Here is a 22,763-nt window from a genome sequence, read left to right as displayed (position 1 = left end):
CAACTCCTGGAACGGATTAAGTTTGAGAACCAAGGTACCACTGTAACTCTGTTCAGTTGCATTAATGTTACAACTTTTTAAATTCATGTTGAAGTACTTCCTGTTCTTCTATGGCTACAAGCTGTTGTATGTTGCATCTGGGGTCAGGAGAGGGAGGCGGCTCTCAAGACAAAGAGGCAGAGGAGGAGGGATGTGATGAGAAGGAAAGTATCTCAACACTTGCATCAGCTTTGTTTGGCTGTGCATTTTCAGCTTCCTTTGAACCTCCTGGGGGGGGGGGTAGGGCACATCTGTCTGCCACCAAGTAAAAATGGCAGCTTGCTTTCTGAAGATGATGCAACCCCATGGAAAACACTGACCTCGTCCACCAGCAAACTCTGGCTGCTGGAAGATGATCTCAGCTGAGCATGGACCGTGATCGTCTGCAGAGCCTTGACCAACAGCTCCTCCTTCTCTTCACTGTCGTTGGGAGTCTCCAGCAGCACCATTTTGAGGAGAGGGAAGACTAAGGAAAAGGCTGGGGCCGTTAATGGCACGGGACCTGCAACAGGCAGAAAAGAAGAGGGGAGATACAGACGCAGAAGGACATGCCCATACAGGCCAACGTCGGCCATTGACAGAGTAGATCTGCTGAAATCAATGGGCATGGCTGACTTGTTGGGAGAGCAACAGCAGTGATCATTCAGTTCATAACTTAAAGAGTTCATTCTGTTCTCAGTAGAGAGTCAGTATGGTCTAGTGGTTAAGAGCGGTAGACTCCTAATCTGGGGAACCGGGTTCGCTTCCCCGCTCCTCCACATGCAGCTGCTGGGTGACCTTGGGCCAGTCACACTTCTCTGAAGTCTCTCAGCCTCACTCACCTCACAGAGTGTTTGTTGTGGGGGAGGAAGGGAAAGGAGATGGTTAGCTGCTTTGAGACTCCTTTAGGGGATTGAAAGGTGGGATATCAAATCCAAACTCCTCTTCTTCTTCTTCGAGTCAGCTGCTCGGGGAGGAGCGAGGAGGCACTGCTTAGCAACCAAATCAGGTGGAAAAAATCAGAAGCGGGTCCTCACCTGCCTCTCCCTTGCTCATCCGGACAGGCACAGTGTGCGTGTGCAACAAAGTCACCACTCTGGTCACAGCAGTGGGCAGGTCCTCTTGGCACCAGGATTCGTCCAAAACACACTCAGGCTTTATCATCCTCAAGGTCACGTGACTCACTACAGTACCTGGGGAAAGGGGTGAAGGGAGTTGTAAGTCCAGCACCAAAATTGAGGAGGGGGGAAGGCACCCTGGCTGGCTACCCCAATCTACGTTTGTTTGTAGTTTTGCAGATTTATGCTACAAAAGCTTAACTTATCTGGGTTTCCCCCCATCATAGAGACAGACAGACAGACAGACAGATAGCTACAGATATAGATAGACAGACAGACAGACAGACAGACAGACAGATAGCTACAGATAGATAGATAGATGATATAAACACACACAAAGCAGAACACTAACCAAAAGTCTTCAACCGATCAGGCATCACACAGGATGCCAAAGAAAGGAAAGGGGTCTTAATCCTTGGAGCCGCCAGAGGGGACTTCAGCAGAGGCAGGAAGAAGCCTATGAGACTGGGGATGTACTGGGAGAGACCAGGAGGGTTCCTCTTTAGAACAGCATCCAGGAGACCCAGCATTGATTCCAATTCATTGTCAAGCTGCAATAGAACACTGTGGTGGTTACTGGCAAAAGGCAATCTTGAAAGAAGCAGCCAAGCTTTGAACTAACACACCCACACACCCATAAGCACAATCCTTTCTAATAATAATAATAATAATAATAATAATAATAATAATAATAATAATAATAAAAAATTTTATTTATATCCCGCCCTCCCCAGCCGAAGCCGGGCTCAGGGCGGCTAACAACAATCAAATAATCAAACAGTCAAATAGTCACACAATCTAAAAATATTTCATTATAAAAATTAATTAAATCAAATTGATGGCAACCAATTAAGCAAAATTCTGTGCAGGTTGCCAGAGGAGGGAGTCAGGCTGCGCCCTGACCAAAGGCCTGGCGGAACAACTCTGTCTTGCAGGCCCTGCGGAAAGATGTCAGGTCCCGCAGGGCCCTAGTCTCTTGTGACACAGCATTCCACCAGATTGGAGCCGCAGCCGAGAAGGCCCTGGCTCTAGTTGAGGCCAGCCTAACCTCTCTGAGGCCTGGGACCTTGAGGATGTTATTATTTGCAGACCGTAGGTTTCTCTGTGGGGCATACCAGGAGAGGCTGTATTTTCTTCCTTTATCAATATTCTTCCTTTATCAATATTCTCAGCACAGTAAGAGGGGAAAGGGGACTTGCTGACCCAAAAACAGATGGCATGACAATATTGGACCACAGCAGCAGCAGCTGGTGACCAGTGGATATGGTGGGGTGGTTGATCTGCTAATGGGAGATGGAAGGGCTGGTCTTTAGAGACAGAGTCAAGAGGGTCCTCAGAGGCAACAGGTAACAATTTGTTGACATATCTCTGCAACGGGCTAGGCTACCCTCTTCTGTGTGATCCAGCCCACATTATTTTTAAAATTAAATTAAATTAATTAAAACAACAGCAACTGGCCAGGAAGCAAACATTGCCCTTGCGTGTGGAAATGTGCCAGTTCAGAGGAAAGACCCTATTCTTGCTTATAATTTAAAGGTCTCTCCCCAGCCCTTCTCATATCAATGCCGGAGGGGAGAAATCTCATGTGCTCAGATCCTGCTTGTGGGTTTCCCATGTGACCGGAATTTTTATAAAGGTGGTGGTGGGGTTTTGTTTCCAGTTAAACGGGACATTGCACCCCCAGACCACCACCACCCAAATCGACACCTTTCCAACTTCGTTTTACTCAGGGAAAAGATGGCTACCAAAGGAGGGGGACTTGGGAAACTGGTAAAAGATAGCCATAATCCCTGAAATCCAGGATCATGTACACAGCAGCCTCTTAAATAAGAGATAATCACTGGCATCCTGGCAAATGGGTGCCAGACAGGTAGTCATCCTGTGGACAATAGAAAACCATCCAGGAATGGATTAGGTTCTGGGTCAGGACAAAGAAGTATGATTACCTGAGCAGGGAAAAGCAGGAACTTGTAAATACTTCCATTCTTATCACTTGATGGGTGTAAAGTGGAGGGCGAGGGAGGGTTGGGGGCAAGAAAACCCCTCCCCCTTTGTGACATATGTATGATGTATCTGTGATGCGTGCATGAAGCTTCACCAAAGGGGTTTGCGGGAAAAGGAGAAGCTTATAAAAGAAGGGGCACCCTTTTGTTCAGGACTTGACATCTTTCCGCAGGGCCTGCAAGACAGAGCTGTTCTACCAGGCCTTTGGTCAGGGCACAGCCTGACTCCCTCCTTTGGCAATCTTCATAGAATCTCTAGCCCAATGGTTGCCATCAATTTGATTTGAATTAATTTTATAATGAATGATTTTAGAATGTTGTACTATTTTATTTTTATTGTTGTTAGCCGCCCTGAGCCCGGCTTCAGCTGGGGAGGGCGGGATATAAATAAAGTTTATTATTATTATTATTATTATTATTATTATTATTATTATTATTATTATCATCATCATCATTATTATTATTATTATTATTATTATTATTATTATTATTATTATCATTATCATTATTATTATTATTCCATGTGGTGGGTGGAAGTCCTGTTGCAACAGTCTTTTGAATAAAGATCAGGCCTACAGGCTGCTGTTTTGCTCCTATATACACTGAGGTCCAGCACTGAGGGCCATCTGGCGGTTCCCTCGCTGCGAGAAACCAAGTTACAGGGAACCAGGCAGAGTGCCTTTTCGGTAGTGGCACCTGTCCTGTGGAACGCCCTCCCACCAGATGTCAAGGAGAAGAACAACTACCAGAGTTTTAGAAGACATCTGAAGGCAGCCCTGTTTAGGGAAGCTTTTAATGTTTGATGTATTACAGTATTTTAATATTTTGTTGGAAGCCACCCAGGGTGGCTGGGGAGACCCAGCCAGATGGCGGGGTATAAATAATAAAAAATTATTATTATTATTATTGCTACTACTACTATATTCCTGGCTGGTGTCTTTGTTTGACAATCCAAGGGAGCCCAAGGATTTTCCTGTAACACCCACAGGTATCTGGCTGGCCACTGCGAGAACATGCTGGGCCCGTGGCCTGATCCAGCAAGCTCCTCTTACATTCTTAACATTAGGCCCAGCTATAGCTTACCTCTTTCAACTGCTTCCTGGTCTGAGATTCCTTTTCCAGCTGGGCATTCAGCATTTCCTTCTGTTTGCTGGTTAGCTGGATCTCCTCCTTTATCCCCTTCTTCTTCTTAATCTCCTGCAGAAGAGAAAACCATCTTTTTGGTTATAACGGGGAAGCGGGTGGCAGCATTCCCGCCAAAGGAAGCAGCTTCAGCAGTTCAAAGACAACGAACAACATGATGGGAGAGAAAATGAGAGTGAATTGGGAGTTGTGTCCAGAGACAGACAAGCTCAGGACGACAGCAGCAAGAAAGAAAGAAAACACCTAGCTCTATGCAATCTGACTTAGTTTATCAAAGGTGGCTCATCAAACGCTACCCAAAAGGCTCTTGATGCAACTTAAAACTATTCAGTCTTCTTTTCATCTTCATTTTCTTTCCCCTTCTCTCCCAGAAACTCAGGGAGCTTTACATGGGATGCTTTCCCTGTTATCCCCTGAGAAGTGGCTCTTCAGGCTTGAGAAAAGGTGAGTGTTCCCAAAAAAAACCCCTGCAGAACTGAGTGAAGATCTGAAATCCAACTTTCCTCCAGTCCATGCCTGAGTCATTTAGGGCTTTAATAATAATACAGTGGTACATCGGGTTATGTACTTAATTCGTTCCGGAGGTCCGTTCTTAACCTGAAACTGTTCTTAACCTGAAGCACCACTTTAGCTAATGGGGCCCCCCACTGCCGCTGCGCCGCCAGAGCACGATTTCTGTTCTCACCCTGAAGCAAAGTTCTTAACCTGAGGCAGTGGCGTAGCGTGGGGGGTGCCAGGGGTGCCGGCCGCACCGGGCGCAACATTTGGGGGGCGCGTTTGGCCGGCCCTCCTCGAGGAAGCAGGAACCCCACTGTCCTCGGACCTCCTCCGAAGGCTGGCGGTGGGGCGGAGAGACCTTCTCCCCGCGCCAGCCTTCGGATGGCTGTCCTGAAGACTTGTGGTGGGAGCAGTGGCGTAGCGTGGGGGGTGCAGGGGGGCCTGCTGCACCTGGCGCAACATCTGGGGGAGGGCGCGGAAGAGACTCGAGTGGTAAAATCCACGGGTTAGGGGGCGCAAATTACTTGCCTTGCCCCGGGTGCTGAGAACCCACGCTACGCCACTGACCTGAGGTACTACTTCTGGGTTAGCGGAGTCTGTAACCTGAAGTGTCTGTAACCTGAAGCGTATGTAACCCGAGGTACCACTGTACAGTCGTACCTTGGTTCTCGAATGTAATCCATTCAAGGAGTCCTTTTGACTTACGAAATGTTCGAAAACCAAGGCGCAGCTTCCAATTGGCTGCAGGAGCTCCCTGCACTCAAGTAGAAGCTGCGTCAGATGTTCGCCTTCCAAAAAACGCTCAAAAACTGGAACACTTACTTCCAGGTTTTTGGCGTTCGGAAGCCAAAACGTATGAGTACCAAGGCGTTTGAGAACCAAGGTACGACTGTAATATAGAAGAAGAAGAAGAAGAAGCAGAAGCAGCAGAAGCTGCACTCTGGACAGCTTACAGCATATATAAGAGCATAATAAAACAACAAACATTAAATGCTAAGGGGGGCAACCAGTACAGTTGCTTTAAAACAGGGCTTATATTAGACCTAAATATGGCATTATCCACCATGCAAGACCTCACCTCCTTCAGCTCCAGTTCAATGATCTGCTCCTTGAAAGAATAAGCTTTGTTTTCTCTCTTCATGTTGGCCTTTTTCAGGCTGTCTTGCTGAGCGCTGAAGACAGCAAAGGAGAGAGAGAGAGAGAGATTAGCACAATCCAGTGAAATCATCTCAGGTTATCAGCTTCAATTACAGCTACCACAAAAGAACAGAAAAAAATTAATATTTGTTATTTATTTAAACAAAAAGTACGGTATATACGGTTTAACTGTGATAAAGACCACTCTAAGCATTTTACACAAACTATATACAGTGGTGCCTCGCAAGACGAAAAGAATCCGTTCTGTGATTCTCTTCGTCTAGCGGTTTTTTCGTCTTGTGAAGCAAGCCCATTGACGGATTAGCGGATTAGCGCTATTGACGGCTTTTAGCGGCTTATCTGCTGATTGGATCAGCTGATAAGCGGCTTAGCGGCTTAGAAAAAAGGGGGGGAGGGAAAAAAACCAGCAGGAACTTGCAAGACATTGTCGTCTTGCGAAGCAAGCCCATAGGAAATTCGTTTTGCGAAGCACCTCCAAAACGGAAAACTCTTTCGTCTAGAGAGTTTTCCGTCTTGCGAGGCATTCGTCTTGCGGGGCACCACTGTATCTCTATATATATGACAGCTAAAAAGAGATTTTAAAAACTTATGGAAATCAACAATAAGGGGAAAAGATTCAGACACATGTAACTTCTACATGTTTGGACAGGCCTGCCTAAACAGAAACATTTTAAGCAGGCACCAAAAAAGTACAGCAAAGGTGCATGCCTGATGTCAATATGCAGGGAGTTCTGAAGTTTAAGCATTGCTACACTAAAAGATTTATTTCTTACAAGTGCAGAACGAGTATCATGTTTCACTTGTAACAGTGCCAGTTCCACAGATCAAAGCGCTTTAGATAGTGGTGGTTTGTTATGCCACACACATTTCAAGGGGACGGGTCATCGCTTAGTGCTGTGTGTACAAAAGGTCCATAGGTTAGTGGCATATATGTATTGATTAAAGAGATTTTTTTCTCCTAAAAGTGCTTTGGAAACCTGTAATGGCCTGTCAAAAATAAGGAGGGCTGTAGCTCAATGGCAAAACATCTGCTTTGCATGCAGAAGATTCCAGGTTCAATTCCTGGTATCTCCAGGTAGGGTTAGCAAAAGGTTCCCTGTCTGGAACGGGAGAGCTGCTGCCAGTCAGTGTAGACAACACTGAGCTAGATGGACCAATGGCCTGGCTCAGTATAAGGCAGCTTCCTGTATCCAAGTGCTCATCCTCACCTGTGCAAGATGGACTTGTCATACAGTTCCCCTTCGGGCGTCTTCATGATAGCAAACTCCTCCTGGGTCACAAGACACAGAGCTGGGTTTTCTAGAAAGGCAGAGATGGTGCTGATGACCTGAGGGAGGACTTGGCTGGGAGAGAGGGCAGAGAGCAGACCCACTGCATTCAGGGACGACTGTGAAACAAGGAAGGGGAGGGGAAACAGCCACTTGTCAAGGATTGCAGCACTATCCCAGTAGTGATGTATGGAAGTGAGAGCTGGACCATAAAGAAGGCTGATTGCCGAAGAATCGATGCTTTTGAATTATGGTGCTGGAGGAGACTCTTGAGAGTCCCATGGACTGCAAGAAGATCAAACACATCCATTCTTAAGGAAATCAGCCCTGAGTGCTCACTGGAAGGACAGATCGTGAAGCTGAGGCTCCAATACTTTGGCCACCTCATGAGAAGAGAAGACTCCCTGGAAAAGACCATGATGTTGGGAAAGATGGAGGGCACAAGGAGAAGGGGACGACAGAGGACGAGATGGTTGGACAGTGTTCTCGAAGTTTGGTCATGAGTTTGACCAAGCTGCAGGAGGCAGTGGAAGACAGGAGTTCCTGGCGTGCTCTTGTCCCGACAAAGAGTCGGACACGACTAAACGACTAAACAACAACAAGATAATAGTCTCTCAACACTTGGGGCTGATCTGCAGCACTCTTCACTGCATGTACCTGTGGTCTCTGTGTCCTTTTGCAGATGGGAGAGAAGCAGCATCGGCAAGATTTTTCAACCCGCAACCCCCAGGTCTAAAATCTTATCACACTAGGTCCAGTAAGAAGCATTTAGGAAGGGAGCACAGATCAGTGATAGAGCATCATCAGCTCTGCAGGAGGGAAAGCCACAGATCCAATCCCTGCCATTTCCAATTAAAATTTATAAGCAACAGATCAAAAAGAGACCCTTTGCCTGCACCCCTGGAGAGCCTGTTCAGAGTGGACCAGGTGTGGGGAGAGCCTTGGGCCCCCAGACCACATACAGCCCTCTAAACCTCTCTGGCTGGCCCTCTGCACCCACCTTGAGTAGCTTTGCCTGTCTGGAATGTGCCCTTGAACTCAGATTATGCCTCCTGCTGGGGGTGGGGTGGAAAAACTAGCTTACTGTTCTGCCTACCTTCGCCTCTAGCCCCCCCCCCCACACACACACCATGTAGCCCTTGAAAGGATGCCAAGAAGGGAATGAGGCTTCCAGCCTGTAAAAAGTTCCCCCGCCTCTGGAGAGTTGGCAGTACTGAAATTAAGTGGACCGCAGTTTGTGTCGACTACGGCAGTTTCATCATCTCTCAGCCCAGGATGCCCTTGAAAACCTCTGCAGAAGAATCAAACCCAGTCACCTCATTCATGGGGCTCTGGGTGACAATCCGGTCAAAGATCTTTTCCAGGTACTTAGCGATGAAATCGACAGGGTCCAGTTTCATCTTGATCAGGAGGGCTGTCCAAAGGCCAGACTGCCCTGTTACTGAAAGGGAGAAACAAGGAAAGAGGGAGGGAGAGACTTACAAGAGGCACAACAGACCCTGCTTCCGTCACATACCCAACTGGTAAAATATATAATTAAATTTTCTGTTTTACATTTTAAAATACTCATTTTACCATCCTAAAAATATCAAGGATTTCCCTTCTTCTCTTTCCATGGTTCAATTTGCATATCATATATCCCTGCATATTTTTACAAAAACTAAACCATTCAGTATTCCGTTATTGCATCCATCAAAACTTATTTACACTGTTGAATTTATCTTAATGCTGCCAACGTTTTCATGTGTACACAATTTTCCCCCATATATTCAACAAACGTTTACCAATCTTCTCTAAATGTATGTTCTTTTTGGTCTCTTATTCTATATGTTAAGTCTGCAAGCTGCACATATTCTGTCAGCTTAAGTTGCCATTTTTCTTTAGCGGGGACCTCGCTCGTTTTCCATTTTGGGGCTAACCAAACACGGGCCACAGTAGTACCATACATAAATAACCTTTTTTGACACCTGGGAATTTCAGTCTGACTTATTCCCAAGGAAAAGGATTCTGTTTGTTTTTTTGGAAAAGAACGCTTAAACGTTTTTTCAGTTCATTATGGATTACTTCCCAATACTCTTTTACCCTTTTACAAGTTCACCACATGTGAAAAAAACGTTCCCTCCACCTCTTTGCATCTCCAGCACTTACCTGATTCAATCTCATTATACATCTTAGCAAGCGTAAAGAGTAAAGGGGCCCCTGACCATTAGATCCATTTGCGGATGACTCTGGGGTTGCGGAGCTCATCTCACTTTATCGGCCGAGGGAGCCGGCATACAGCTTCCGGGTCATGTGGCCAGCATGACTAAGCCACTTCTGGCGAACCAAAGCAGCGCACAGAAATGCCGTTTACCTTCCCACCGGAGCAGTACCTATTTATCTACTTGCACTTTGACATGCTTTTGAACCGCTAGGTTGGCAGGAGAAGGGACCGAGCAATGGGAGCTCACCCCCTCGCGGGGATTCGAACCGCCGACCTTCTGATCGGCAAGCCCTGGGCTCTGTGGTTCAACCCACAGCACCAGCCACGTCCCCTCTTAGCAAGCCTACTCAGAGTTAAATACCATCTGTACCATTTTCAAGTAGTTCTCCTTCAAAGAATAACATACTGGGAACTTTCCCCTCTCCTACTCACCTAGAGAAGGGTGATTGCTTACTAGCAACATTTCCAAGGCTAACTTTTCCTTCTCTTCTGGATCGCCCTCCAGCCCCGACACGCAAGAGATCATGCACAGCGTCTCCTGGAGGACACGAGGAGGGATGTAGGTCTTTCCTTGTTCTGACAGCTCTCCTGTCTCGGTGAGCAAGGCCTCGGTGGGCAGTACCTGACGAATATAAATGCAATAGTAAGACAAGTGCTGGAGTGTAGAGAGAACGTCGATCCAAGTCTTGTAGAGTAAAGCACAGCCGAATGCAGCAGGAGTCTGACTTCAGGATCAGGCTAAAAGGCCCAACCAGCCCAGCATCCTGTTCTCAGAGTGGGAAGCCTGCGACCCAACAGAAACAGTTTCCCCCTCCTGTAGTCCCCATCAACTGGCAACTCCATTGAAGCTCAAAGTATCTACTTGCAAATAATTTGTAATCCAATTATCTGCTGAGGGTATTACCCAAAATTATTGAGATTGTTTCAGGATTATTTAGCCAAGATTTTAAAAGTCAAATCTAAAACTACGTAAATGTACTTAATGGTGGCTAATGGATCTTTTAGATGTTTTATGTATTTAATATGTTTGGATTATCAATGTTTTATGGATGGTTTTCTTTTTTTCTCCTTTACAGTCTTGTTGTCTAAATTATCCAAATAAAGGCTGAATGAATAGCGGATGTCTATGGGAAGCCTGCAAACCAGACCTGAATGCAACAAAAACAATCCCCTCTCTTGCACAATATTGCATAGCAAAGCAATAGATGTAAATTTTGCCCCCGTAAAGGTAAAAAAGGTAAAGGACCTCTGGACTGTTAAGTCCAGTCAAAGGTGTCTATGGGGTAGGGAGCTCATCTCGCTTTCAGGCTGAGGGAGCCGCCATTTGTCCTCAGACAGCTTTCCGGGTCATACATGGCCCGCATGACAAAACCACTTCTGGCGCAACAGAACACCATGATGGAAGCCAGAGTGCAAGGAAACACCATTTACCTTCCTGCCGCAGCAGTACCTATTTATCTACTTGCACTGGTGTGCTTTCGAACTGCTAGGTTGGCAGGAGCTGGGACAGAGCAACGGGAGCTCACTCTGTCACGGGGATTCGAACCGCCAACCTTCTGATCGGCAAGCCCAAGAGGCTCAGTGCTTTAGATCACAGCGCCACCTACATCCCCATGAAGTACGCTCCCTCCAGCAGTGGAGACAGAATCTAGCCATTGTGGATATTAGCCTTAGCCTCCATGAACCTCAGGATGGAGGCCTTTAAAAGGCTGGACCTTGTCCCAAAAGTTGTATGGACTTTACCTTGTGAGAACTGAGCACTACTTTCAGCTCTTCTAAGAGCCCATAAGCCAACTTGAACCCTCTGGGCAAAGACAGGAGCTTCCTCACAGTCTGCTGGGCGAGCCTTCGGACACCCCATGATCGGCTGAGGAGGACTGCAGCCAGGGCTTTGTGATATTGCCTGAAAGCGAGAAAAAAAGGTAGAGGGGAAGGAGAGAGAGACATAAGAGGGAGGAGAGACATGTGCCAGGGGCAGAGCATCTGATTTGCATGCAGAAGGTCCCATGTTCAATCTAGGGCTGGGAATGTCCCATCTGGAAACCCATGGAGGCTGCTGCCAGTCAGTGTACACAGTACTGAGCTAGATGGGCCAATGGTCTGATTCGGTATGGGGAGGAGGCAAGCAGTCAACAACAGTGTGATCATGACCCAAAGCATACCAGCCTTTTGTGCAAAGTTCTGGGGGTGCCCTCAACCTCAGAGGAAGGTTCAAGAGTTTGATGATAAGCAATAGACGGAGACCAAGCTATACGTACTGGACTTTAGCCCCAGGTAGTCGATGCTCATGGTCCAAGAGGAGGCGTTCTGTTAGCTGCAGAACTGTGCACATTGCTGCAGGAGGGGAGGAAAAAAACAAAAGGCGTGAAAGCCAGCCTTGTTGCATTCACCATACCATACCTACAAGCGTAAAGTCATTTCCCCAAGAGAATCACAGCTTTCCTTTCAAAAAAAGCAACTTAACAGCTACAAAAGGTTTGCCTAAGATATTGCAGGCACAATATTCAAATAATTTAAAAACAAAAAAATTAAAAAAGAGGCACTTGGTTGATTTACATGTATTCTTTTATAGCAGCTTAGTTTTATTGTCATCATAAAGGACTGGATCCTTTTGGATCCAATAAGTTTATGAAGAGATTGAGGTTTTTTTTGTGATGTTCCAGAATAATATGCTTCATGACAATGTACAACCTTACACTGTGTTTAATTTACTATGATGTTATCAGTATTCCCATATGTTTTCAGTTGATGTTTTCTTGCTAAAGTTCTTAACTAAAAAAGACATCTGATCCCAAAGAACAAAGAAACAAGAGAGGCAGAACTGTGCATATTAAGCCTTTGCAAAACCTGAGGATGACCCCTTAAAGCAAAGGCATCCAGCTCACCTTCCTCTGATGCAGACTGCAGGAACTTCTCAGAAGTGAAAACCTGCTTTTTCTCATCCAGAACGAGGGGCCAGAAGCTGCTCAGTTTGTTCTCTGGAGAGGAAAAGAAAGAGATTGTGGCCATGTAGATAACAAAAAGAAGAGGAGGCAACCAGCCCTGCAGGCACTGCTTATATAAAGAAAGCTATACCCTATTATTTACTATATTTATATACCACTTAGCATGCAAGATCCTAAGTGGCTTACTTATAATAAAACTTTATTTTTTCCATTAACACAGTACTATAAGCAAAAATAAAAACACATTGATAAAAAGCAAAGGGTTGTATCCAACACTGCACAAACAGTGTATTGTTTGCATAATGGGATTTCCCCTTTTCCTTCTCCTCTTCCCCTGCGTGCCCCCAAAATCTGCTACAACCATGGGAGAGGAGAGGGAAGTTCTGTTGTGCAAATGAAACAGCTGTGCTGGATACAACCCAAAACAACTAGTAAAATGAATGAAACACTGCAATGAATCTTACAACCCAGGGCATGTGGAATCATAAAATTGGAGAGGACTCTCAGATGGCTGATCAGTAGTACCACACTTCCATAGGCAGGGGGGAAATGGGTGGTGGGAGGGAGAACGGTCTGAGGCCATTGCAATCCAATGAGAGCCAATGTTGGTGTAGTGGTTAGAGTGTTAGACTAGGACCTAGGAGACCAGGGTTCAAATCCCCACTCAGCCATGAAGTTCCCTGGGTGACCTTGGGCCACAGCCACTGCTTCTCAGCTTAACCTACCAACCTCACAGGGTTGTCATGGGGATTAAATGATGGCAGGGGAGAGAACTGTGTATGTCACCTTGAGCTCCTTGGAGAAAAAAATGGGAGAAAAATGTAACAACTATATAAATCCACACGAGCAGAACGCAGGAAAGTGAATCACCACAATTGTCTCTGAGTAATAATTCTGCACCAGATCTTACAACTGTGAAGACTGCAGGGGTGGGCGAGGAAAAAGAGAGACACCTGAATTATGCAGCTGCACTAAGATTATTCATCTGTACCTATTGTTCCTTTACCCCATCAAAAAAGGGAAACTTGATTCTAAACATCGTGGGACCTTACCTATTTGTGCATCAGCTACCGAGAGCCTACAAATCAGCAAGGCTGCTGCCACGCCTTCTGTCACCAGGGCAACCTGAGTGCTCTGCGCTGCTGATTTTTCAACCGTCTGCATCAGCAATGGCAGCAAGTCTACTCCCTGCATAAGTACGTTGCCTGTGGAAGCAGAAAGAGAAGTCAGGGAGGCCTTTCCCCAAAAACCTGCTATCGGAGGGGATTGCCCAGACACAGGAAGGGAACTAGAAGAGGCTCTTTCTTGCCTTTGAAGGATGCCAGCATGCACTGGAGATAGGCATGCCTTACAGCGGAAGTGCAGGTTTTAAGGCTGAAGGCTTTCTTGAACCACTCGACCAGCTTCTTGGGCACTTCGGTGGTGAACCGATTACACCAGAGTGCGAGGACAGAGATGGCGTGCACCAAAGTGCCTTCATGGACTGAGGAGAGAGAAAACGAAAAGAAACTGGGGCAAAGAAAGCAACCTGTCAATCAACAGTATGCTTTTCACAATCACGTTCCAATAATAATAATAATAATAATAATAATAATAATAATAATAATAATAATAATAAAAAATTTTATTTATATCCCACCCTCCCCAGCTGAAGCCGGGCTCAGGGCGGCTAACAACAATAAAACAGTATAAAAGTATAGCATAAACAACACTCTAAAATCATTCATTATAAAATTAATCACTGAAGTCGACAGTGTGCCACAAAATAAGACACCTTACCTTCCTGCTGAAGGAAAGGGATGAAAAGTTCTGTTATAGTTCCGCTTACAACTTGGTTTGAAGGCCCAGAAACTGCATGGTGGCTACAGCTGCCAATCCCTAAAAGCAGAAAAACTCCCTTGGTTAGAGCTACATTTCCTTTTGGCATTTCGAAAGCAGGAAAGAAAAATACTCTGTATCTGCAGGAACATACTGAAAAGTCTTTTCTTTAATTTTCTTTTTCCTTAATTTTCTTTTTGTAGTATGAGATTGTAAATTATTTGTGTAAGTGTGTAATTTAAATTAATAAAGCTTATTTATTTATTTTTTAAATGTCTGCTGGATCACACTCATGGCCCATCATGTCCAGCAGCCTGTTTTCACAGTGGCCACCTGGCTGCCTTTGAGAAACCTGTAAGCAGGACCTGAGAACAGGAACACTCTCCCCTCTAGCAGCTGGTATTCAGAAGCATTCCTGCCTCTGACCGCAGAGCCAGAGCATAGTCATCATGGCTAACAGCCCAACTTGTAGCCTTATTCTCCTCCATGAATTTGTCCAACCCTCTTTCAAAGCCATCCAAGATGGTGGCCATCACTGGCTCCCATGGGAAGGAGTTCTACAGTTTAACTATGCGTTGTGTGAATAAGTACTTCATCTGTCCTGAATCTTCCAACATTCACTACAACTTTAAGGCAATCCAAGACGTTTTCCCTTACCTGAGAGGACACTGATTTTCTGTGCCACAACTGTTAGCTTTCCCTCGGCACCTGTCGACAAGAATTGCGGGTTAGCCGTAGACTCAAAGTTCGAAAAGACATAAAACCCAAATTTTAATGCTCTGAATGTGGACAATCACATCTCAGCTTAATAGGCCAAGATATTAATGAGCTCTGGGTACCGACAGGAAAAAACTTTGCCTCTCCCTTCTTCATGCAAACTAGGGCGCAAGCCAAGAAACCTGCTGCGGAATCAGTGTCCAATTATGTCTAAACCAGGAAATCTTGGGGGTTGGGGGACACCACCAAAAGTGCCCCATTGGAAGGCTTTCCAGGAATCATGAAGAGGCATAAGGTTTCTGAAGCCAGCTGTAGAATGGGAATATGCAACTAAGTCTGTTCCCAGCTCTCCTGACCTTGGCCATTCCTCAAATCCCACAACCGAGACACCACAAGCAGAGGTTAGGTGCACTGTGAAACAGGGCAGAGGGTGATATCCAACTAAGGCCATATTCATGCCTTCGTTTCTGGGAGCTGTAGTTTGTTCCCCTCCCAGAGCCACAATTCCCAGAGTTCCCTGGGAAAGGAGGACTGGTGGTTAAGCCACTCCGGGAATTGCAGCACTAGGAGTGAAACAGGGGTCCCCTGGAAACTCTCAGCAACTACAGCTACCAGGATTCTTTGGGAGAAGCCATGACTGTTTCAAGTGACACCACTGCAGTTTAAAGGTATGGTGTGAATTTAGCCTAAGTCATACGCAGAGCAGCCCCATTCAAATCTATGAACTTAAGTTACCTGCCCGTCAGTTTTGATGGGTCTACTGTGAGTAGGACTAATACTGCTTATCTCCCAGGCAAGGTGCAAGTGACACAAGAAAAGGGAATGATCAGAGCCACTCACCTCCCAAAATGGCAAACAGGTGTCTCCCAAGTGACTCCACTGTTGATGGGTCGCTGCACTGCCGAGCCAAGTTCTTCAATGCTACAATAGCCTCGTCCATCAGCTGAGAACTATTGGATTTCAACTGGCCTATAAAATCGAAACACAAACGCTCAAGTCTTCGGAACTGTATGGAAGCTTACAATTATCTTTACTAACAGCTGGGGTTGGGAAGAAGAGATATGGACATGATGACTGCAGCCTAGTTCCCCTCTTTAAAAAACAAACACACCCCAACTTTTAAATCTTCTCTCCACCTATTAAAAATTGGTCCCTGCCAATCATGAAACGCTTGGGTCGCTTACTCAGAGTAATTGTTTCCTTCTCCTTGAAGACTAGCACCCTCTCCTCCCAAAAAGCGCCTGCTTGGAATGGCAAACAACCACCAGGCTTCAAGTGCTTCGAACCATTCTCAACTGCTCTCACTATAAGAAAGCTCCACTCTCAAAACAGTACAGGATGGTACTGATAACAGCAGCAGCAATAGAGGGAAATTTCTGTTGGCCTCTATAAGCACAGACAATGGAACTTACCAGCTAGACCTTTCACGATGTCCAGAGCATACTGGCTGAGATCAAGGGTCACAGACGCCAAGAGAGAGGAGATAGCTGAAGACAGGAAGGAGAGAAGTGTGTTAACGTTCATTAGCTTACAGGTTTGCCGGGGACCAATCTCTGAGAGTCCACAACAGCAAGCTTTCTGTAAGACGAGACCTGCTGGATCGGGCCTATGGCCCCATCTAGTCTAGCATTCTGTTCTCTCACCCAGCAGCCACCCAGGTGCCCCCAAAGGGAACCCTGCAAATGGGACATGAACGCAACAAGCACTCATGGTTGATGCACAAGAACCAAAATAAAGTAACTGGGAACTACAAAGAGGTTGACACTTGAGATGCCGCTTCCTAAAAAATGAGAAACCTGTACCAGGGTGCGAGAGAAAGAATCCAGCAAACTGTTAACCCCCTGGTTTTTATATACTTGCAGAGAATTGTATGTTTCTCTAAAACCTACATGGGAAGTTGCTTTTTAATACTGTGAATAATTAAAAAAAGCACAGGGCATTTCAAAAGATTTTGAGTTTATGTGATCCAATGAAACACAGAATTCCAATGCATCCTCGGCATGTGACTTGTTCCCCCCACAGATGAACAGAATCTGTACCTTAGGCCAAAGACATGAAAGGCCTATTGCATAAACTTAAAACAGATCCACCCACACATGGACATCAAGAACCAAATGCTGCTTCTCTAACCCAGCTGGAGCTCATTCTTGACCCCCATGCAATGAAGAGCCACTATGTGGGTCTCAGATGCTGACAAATCAGCTTGGTGCAAACTTCCTTTGCAATGTACACCACCACACATGCTTTCACTGGCCACTCACTTTCAATTGCGTTCTCAGGGCTCCGCAGGAGGGACTTCTGCAAAGCTGGCAAGACGAGGTCCTTGAATTCAGTATGAGACACATAGCGGAGCAGAGGGGCACAGTTGTCCTGCAAGAAACCCACCCGCTTTAATGCAATACACGGATCGGGATCCTTAGTGCAAATATTACTATTGCCGCTGTTGTTACAATTTATTCATCGCCTTCCAAACCACCGTCCGAAGGCAATTTACACTTAAATAATTAAAAAAATCCTTCCAGTAGCACCTTATGCACGCGAAAGCTCATACCAATGACAAACTTAGTTGGTCTCTAAGGTGCTACTGGAAGGATTTTTTTTAATTTTTTTTTTTGACTATGGCAGACCAACACGGCTGTGTAACTTAAATAATTAAGAACAGTTAAATAGCCACTTGCCTGTTCACCTAGGGAGAGCACAAATTCCCACCCAGCAAACTGACTTCCAGTCAGTAATAATATGGGTGTTTAATTTACAAGTCAGGAAGACTATGATGACACCTAGCATAACTGTTATGACGATTATGATTTCTTATCCACTCTTCACAAAATTCCAGGACAGGTAACAGAAATTCAAAACGCAATATTAAGACCAGGTGTTGTTTTTAAGTAAGGATTGTTTCTAATGTCTGTATTCAGGCAACCGTGTTTAGGGAAGCTTGTAATGTTTGATATTTTATCGTGTTTTTAATACTCTGTTGGGAGCTGCCCAGCATGGCTGGGGCAACCCAGCCAGATGAGCGGCATACAAAAATTATTATTATTTATTATTATTAAGCTGAGCAAAGCGCAGAAACGCTGGAAACATTTCATAGCCATTTTCCTCCACGGCTTTCCAGTTCTTTTCTCTGTATGCATGCCTGACAACTAAGGAAAACAGTCCATTCCTCTGATAAAGCTGACCCTAGGTCATGAAACCTTCCACCACAATAAATTTGCTTGCCTTTAAAAAGTGCCAAGATACTCTTGTTTTGTGTTTGCTGCGGCAGACTTAACCCAGGGAGCCAGCTAACTATTTTTGACTGGGGCCGCAATCCTAACCATGTCTACTCACAGAAGTAAGTCCTATTGAATTCAATGAGGCTTACTCCCATTGTGAGTGGAGTTAGGATTGCAGCCTTAGATGCTCAAGGCTAGGAGTTTCTCTCACCAGCAGGTGCTTCTGAGGTCTTGTCTTGCTCATCAGGATGTTCTTCATGTAGAAATCAAGGAGGGTGCTCTAGAGAAGACAGAACACCTGTTATAATCATTCAGCAATGTACCACTACGCTGGACAAACAGCAAGGGTTTGCTGTAGCAGCTCACCAAGGCTACAAAGTATCTGCTTAGAGGCTTGGGACCCCACCGCTGCTTGAGCCCCCACCCCCTTCACAGGCACAGTTGCAAACACCATCCTTATTTCCCCAGAAAGAAGTGTGCAAGAATTTCTGGTACTTGATGCACAACAGACAGGAATCTGAACTTGAGGTGCTTTACTTTTTCAGATATTAAAAGGTAGCACCCCCCCCCAGGACTGACACCTCCCCCACCAGAAAGAGCCTCCAAAATCTTAGAATCCGTCCAAAATCTTAGAATCCGTCCGAATAAGGCTCACCAGTGCCCTGCCTTCGCCCCACAATTTGGCCCAGCCACACCAACCTGCCCTACAAAGGGAATTCTACAAGATGTTGCTGAGTCAAAGGGGCTATGCAAACCCAAAAAATCTGCTTGATCATCAACATGGGCAAAAACAGGTCACCTGATGGCATTGTGGGTTGGGGAGATAAGGATGCAAGCCACTGACTGGATCCACTTCTCCACAACCTGATTTAAGGTTCCACCACCGGCTGATTCTGACCCTGGGTGCAAGCTCAACCCACCCCCCTGCTGGCAACCTGCTAACTAGTCACATCTTTCTCCATGGCTGCCCTGGGGTACTTGCCTTGTATCGGTTAATGACATCAAGTTCTTTCTGAGTGGTGCAGAATTGCACTAGTAGGCCCAACATGCCTGCGTAGCCTTGGCTGGCTTCGAGGCTGAGAATAACAGAGAGGTACTGATCCACCAGCCCAGGGTTCTGAGGAGAAGACACCAAATCAGCAAAACCAAGAAGCTAATTCAAGGAGCTCAAATTGGGGGGTAGCGAACACAGGGTTCTCCATGTGTTGTTGGACTACAACTCCCACAATCTCCAACTACTGGATATGTTAGCTGGGGCTGATGGGAGTTGCAGTCCAACAATGATCAGGAGGGTTCCATGATGGCCACCCATAACCTAGCTAATCAGAATCTGTGTCATGCTCTCAGAAGATGTATACAACACCTCTTTCCACAGCCTGTTCAGTTTCTTCACAGCCCCGTCCACCACCGGCTTGCGAGAGCCACCCAGAATCTCCAACAGCAGCAGACACTGAACTTCCACCTGTTTAAAAAGGAGAGAACGGCCAGTATAAATGATGGGGAACCTTTGGTCCTCCAGATGTTGCTGAAATCCAGTGTGCCTATGCACTGGAAAAGTATGGACAGGATCTCTTCGACGAACTGGCATGAAAAAGTATGGAAATTTGCACTTGTTGACAAGCACACCAATAAACTTAGAATAGCACAAAGTGCAGAACGAAAGGACTCCTTTATGGTTGATTGGCATAGCTTCATTCTGTAAAGGACCCCTGGATGGTTAAGTCCAGTCAAAGGCAACTATGGAGTTGTGGCGCTCATCTGGCTTTCAGGCTGAGGGTGCCAATGTTTGTCCACAGACAGCTTTCCAGGTCATGTGGCCAGCAGGACTAAACTGCTTCTGGCACAACAGGACACAGTGACGGAAATCAGAGTGCACAGAAACACCGTTTACCTTCCTGCTGCAGCAGTACCTATTTATCTACTTGCACTGGCATGCTTTCAAACTGCTAGGTTGGCAGGAGCTGGGACAGAGCAACAGGAGCTCACTCCATCGCGGGGATTCGAACCGCTGACCTTCTGATCGGCAAGCCCTAGAGGCTCAGTGGTTTAGACCACAGTGCCGCCCGCGTCATTTTGCTTCATTCTGTATACAGTGAAGAATGAGCATAAAATACTTCATACAAGCATTTTTGGTTGCTCTACTTTCTGTCATTCTTTGTGGACCTATGGAATCTGGATATATGATGTGGACTTGAATGGACGTCTGATTGGGATGTGGACTTCATCTCATGCAGAGGGTGTGGGTAATTTTTTTCATTTTTGCTTTCAATTTTTGTATTTTAATTGCTTTGCAATATACACGTATGTGATGAATTATCAAAAAGTGGAGGTCAAGGTTTCTTACCAATTTCTCCCAGGTTTCTCCCTGTCTCTTCTCATGTGTGGGGAAGACAATACGAACGAGCAGGCAAGTCCAGGAGAGGGCCTGCAAGGCTGCAGATCCACTGCTTTTACTGCCACAGAAAAAGCGAGAAGGAAATGAGGCCTCAACTCCAGGAAAAACAGTCAATAATGTTAATAGTTATATTATTGCTCTCCTGAATGCAACAAAAGCTAAGCCAAAAAACTCCCAACCTGTAATATCTGTGATATAAGAAGTTACAGGGTTTCAGCAGGAAGCTACAAGGCATGCGGTGATCGGAAATGAAGAAGCATGCCTACCCTAAAGCTTTTGCAGGAGCAAACAGCACTGAAAGCAGGAATCACATATAACTGCCCCAGCACCACTACAAATGCAAATTGTCACGAATGCACAATAAAGAGAGTGTCTGGAGGGGCCTTGGGAAGCAGACAGCCACCTTTTCAAGAAATGATTCCCAAAGATGCCATGGCACTGAATTCCGACTCTCACCTGGGTCCTCCAGACTTGCTGCTGATCCCCGAAGACTGCAGGGACTGCAGAAGGTTCTTGGCAGTTGCTTCCGGCTGACATTCTGCAAGCTGCTGAAGTGCTGCCTGGAGGGCTCTGTGGGAGGCTGCATCTCTGATGGGGGAAGAAATTGGAGGGTTTCAGAAATAATCAGCTGATTATCCTTAAGGTTCTGGTTGCAAGCACCTTCCTACCAGCCTACATTATTAACAAGCTACGTTTCAACTGATTAACATATTATGTAAATTTAAACAAATCTGTGAATTATTGGACCTCAATATCAATGTCTCTTTGAAATGGAAAGACGTGTAACATAATTTTTCAATTAGGTAAACAATGACGACTACTGGATTGTTATAAGGCAGTCTTTTAAAAATAGTTATTTCACTGAGCATGGCAAATGTTTACATCAGGGATGAGGAACTTCCGACATAGGGGTCAAATGTATACCCCCACAAGCCTCTCTATCTGGCCCTTAAAACTTTTACCAGGCCCTATATCCTTCCCAGACCACACCCCTCAAACCAGCTCTGTTTTGCTTTCTTTGGGTGTTTTTGCCTATGCTTTGGAATATGCCCTTGAATTCTGATGCCTCTTGCTTCCCTGGATGGAGGATGGAGCAGGGTGCATGCAAGTGTGTGTACTGTACAAATGTAAGATTCACATTTGTTGCTCTGCCTGCCTGTCGAGGCAGGAGTCAGGAATAGGTCAGGAATAACTCACAAGGTGTTGGGGAAGTTAACTCTTTATTCAAAGAAACAAAACAGCTCAGGCTTAGGGAGCACAGCAACTCTTCCCAGTGGGTCTTGCCTCAATGAGGCAGTTGTGAGGTCTCCCCCGCCCCCCGCCAGCTCCCTGAAACTCCTCCTCCCCCAGGTTATTCCCAAGCACCCTGAGCCTCCTCCACCTTGTCTGTCTTTGATCCGCCCTCTTCATACCTCTTCTGGTTCTGGGTGACCAAGGGGGAAGGGAGCTGGTTGCAGCAGGAGGGGGAGACCCCCGGCTTATTCAGCAGCCTGTCTGATCTCTGCCTCTTGGACTCTTCTTCTCCAGCCTCCACTTCTGGACTGCTCTCGCCCACAGCCTCTTTCTGCTCACTAAACCCTGCTACCGCTTCAGCTTCTGACACCTTCTCTTCCCAGTCTTCTCCCTCTGACCACTCATTGCTGTCCCACCACCAATCCTCAGGCTCTGAGTCTTCTTCCCATCTAGTGCCTCCTACCACTTCCCTGCATCCAGCCAGTCCATGACACCACCTATGGCATGCAGCCCCCTGGAAGGCTGCCCCAAAGAGAATCTGGCCCTCAGGATTAAAAAAAAGTTTCTCAGCTTTGATTTACATGAATCAAACAGAAATGCCAATAAACAGCTATCACAGAGGGAGGGAGGGAGAAGAACACCTCCCTCATGTCCCCAAACATGGTTAACTTTTCCTCAGAGAGCAGCTGTTACAAGCCCTTATTTTGGTTAGTCTTTTCTGAATATCTTCTGACACTCCAAGATCACACTCTTACCTGTATCGATGCAAGGTGAGGCAGAACAGCTTGCAGAGGCCCTTCACGGCACCTTCTGGAAGATCTGAAACAAGGTAGAGGGATTAATGATCTTGTATTGATGTGTGCATTTTATAAATTATGTGCTGCCCTGGGAATCTTCAGATTGCAGGACTTTCTTTCATATTCTGTAGAAAGAGATGGATATGAAACAACAAGCTTTTTTTTGCTTCTGAGTTTGCAATGAAGGGGCCAGATTTCGCCCAGAGATTTCTAGGGACTGAGCCTTTCTGT

General features: G+C 45.9%; 1 protein-coding gene across 1 annotated transcript in view; it reads right to left on the bottom strand.

Moving 5' to 3' along the window:
- GCN1 (GCN1 activator of EIF2AK4) overlaps positions 1-22,763 on the bottom strand; it is a 71,179-nt gene that overhangs the window by 45,207 nt on the left and 3,209 nt on the right. Inside the window, exons 3-26 of the mRNA XM_081175322.1 lie at positions 22,491-22,554; positions 20,959-21,090; positions 20,452-20,560; positions 19,471-19,569; positions 19,090-19,224; positions 18,319-18,387; positions 17,151-17,259; positions 16,302-16,376; positions 15,730-15,858; positions 14,830-14,880; positions 14,134-14,232; positions 13,664-13,837; positions 13,407-13,559; positions 12,295-12,387; positions 11,668-11,743; positions 11,153-11,312; positions 9,842-10,031; positions 8,523-8,647; positions 7,147-7,325; positions 5,859-5,952; positions 4,223-4,336; positions 1,489-1,687; positions 1,056-1,211; positions 360-541 (exon numbers count right to left, since the gene is read on the bottom strand). Of these exons, the coding sequence (XP_081031448.1) occupies positions 360-541; positions 1,056-1,211; positions 1,489-1,687; positions 4,223-4,336; positions 5,859-5,952; positions 7,147-7,325; positions 8,523-8,647; positions 9,842-10,031; positions 11,153-11,312; positions 11,668-11,743; positions 12,295-12,387; positions 13,407-13,559; positions 13,664-13,837; positions 14,134-14,232; positions 14,830-14,880; positions 15,730-15,858; positions 16,302-16,376; positions 17,151-17,259; positions 18,319-18,387; positions 19,090-19,224; positions 19,471-19,569; positions 20,452-20,560; positions 20,959-21,090; positions 22,491-22,554 (2,966 nt within the window). The remainder of the gene's footprint in view (positions 1-359; positions 542-1,055; positions 1,212-1,488; positions 1,688-4,222; positions 4,337-5,858; positions 5,953-7,146; positions 7,326-8,522; positions 8,648-9,841; positions 10,032-11,152; positions 11,313-11,667; positions 11,744-12,294; positions 12,388-13,406; positions 13,560-13,663; positions 13,838-14,133; positions 14,233-14,829; positions 14,881-15,729; positions 15,859-16,301; positions 16,377-17,150; positions 17,260-18,318; positions 18,388-19,089; positions 19,225-19,470; positions 19,570-20,451; positions 20,561-20,958; positions 21,091-22,490; positions 22,555-22,763) is intronic.

This window comes from Podarcis bocagei (genome assembly GCF_964188305.1).
Source record: "Podarcis bocagei genome assembly, chromosome: 16".
In the NCBI taxonomy this organism is placed as follows: domain Eukaryota; kingdom Metazoa; phylum Chordata; class Lepidosauria; order Squamata; family Lacertidae; genus Podarcis; species Podarcis bocagei.
The sequence above is the reverse complement of the archived record's forward strand: the minus strand, read 5'-3'. Positions and strand labels throughout refer to the sequence as shown.